Consider the following 1,338-nt stretch of genomic DNA (forward strand, 5'->3'; position numbering starts at 1 on the left):
GTTTAATGAATAGGGGCATGAGAGTTTATTACATTACATGGTATTAGATATACCTCTTACTTTTTTTCATTCTTCCTGTTAACCCTAGGTGTTCCTTCTATCTTGCCTCTTCTGCCTCATTTTATTCTTTCATATTTCTCAAGGTAAGCTTGACAGAAACTCCATCTTCCTCCTCTGTTGTTGATAAACCAACAACCCCGGGTAACATGAAGAACGTCGTCCCTCTTGTTCTCGACCTTGATCGTATGAACTATGACTTATGGTGTGAGTTATCTGAAACTCACTGTACTGGCTACGACCTTGCAGATCACCATCAACCTTCAACATATAAGTCTCCTGCTCCTTCTGAAGAATGGTCTCGTTTGTACTCCATTGTGAAATCATGGATTTACAATACTCTTTCCCAGTCCTTCCTTCACATGATCTTGAAAAAGAAAACCACTATTTCCAAGGTGTGGCAAAGTCTCGAACAACTGTCCAGAGATAATTAAGACTCGAAATTTATTCAACTTGGCAATAAAATTCACAACATCTCAATCGGTAATTCTTGTATCACCGATTACTGCACTCATATAAAGTCTCTTGCATATCTTCTCGACAACCTTGACAATCCTGTCGCCGAAAAGAATCTTGTTTCTTACACACTCAATGGCTTGTCTCCAAAGTTTCACTACATTGCCACCACGATTTGTCTTCGCAACCCCCTACAAGCATTCATGGAAACCTGGTCCATGTTACTAGTTGAAGAACAACAAATTCTTCAAGATCAACGAAAACAACCATACGCCTCTGATTCCGATCACTCGTTCGCACCGATAATCCTTGCTACTGAAGAAACAGTTCAAGAATCAAACAATCGATTTCGAGGAGGCGATCGTTGTGGTGGTTGGTATGGTCACGATGGTCAGGGAGGTAGAAATGGAGGTGTCAGGTTTGGCAATGGGCAGTGACAGCCATAACACCAATCACCAACTCCTCATTAGGGGGGGGGGTCGGCTAGTATCCCATTTCGAGTCCTCAACAACATCAGACAGGATTGCTTCCCACCCCCCAATCTGGAGTCCAACAAACAATAGCCCCACACGTTTCTGCTGGGTCTTTTCCAACGAGTTTTCAACAAGATCATTTTTTTGGCCCACCGGCTACTTCCAACCCAATTCAGCATGCATTACTTGCTCCTTCTCAGGCCCAACAACCTTCGTGGAACTCCTCACTCATGATGAATTCTTCACAATATCCCACTTATATTCTATAAGCTTTTCAAACCTCCACTATGCATGACCCGGGCAACAGAGGATGGTACATGGACACCGGAGCAATGTCCCATTTCCATTCTGA

At 43.0% G+C, this 1,338-nt stretch overlaps 1 protein-coding gene across 1 annotated transcript; it reads left to right on the plus strand.

Moving 5' to 3' along the window:
* The first annotated feature begins 206 nt into the window (after positions 1 to 206).
* On the plus strand, positions 207 to 950 carry LOC145121442 (uncharacterized). Its single transcript, XM_079057191.1, has 2 exons — positions 207 to 452; positions 579 to 950. Exons 1-2 carry the CDS (start codon positions 207 to 209, stop codon positions 948 to 950), a joined length of 618 nt encoding a protein of 205 aa, XP_078913317.1.
* Positions 951 to 1,338: the final 388 nt, after the last annotated feature.

Source organism: Lactuca virosa, chromosome 6 (assembly GCF_052849685.1).
Source record: "Lactuca virosa cultivar CGN04683 chromosome 6, Lactuca_virosa_CGN04683_v6, whole genome shotgun sequence".
NCBI classification, from domain to species: Eukaryota; Viridiplantae; Streptophyta; class Magnoliopsida; order Asterales; family Asteraceae; genus Lactuca; species Lactuca virosa.

Excerpts from the sequence above, each read along its gene's own strand:
- LOC145121442 (XM_079057191.1), top strand. The coding sequence starts at position 207 with ATGAAGAACGTCGTCCCTCTTGTTCTCGACCTTGATCGTATGAACTAT. Across the intron at positions 453-578 it reads AGAAAACCACTATTTCCAAG|TCTCTTGCATATCTTCTCGA; the intron begins GTGTGGCAAAGT and ends ACTCATATAAAG.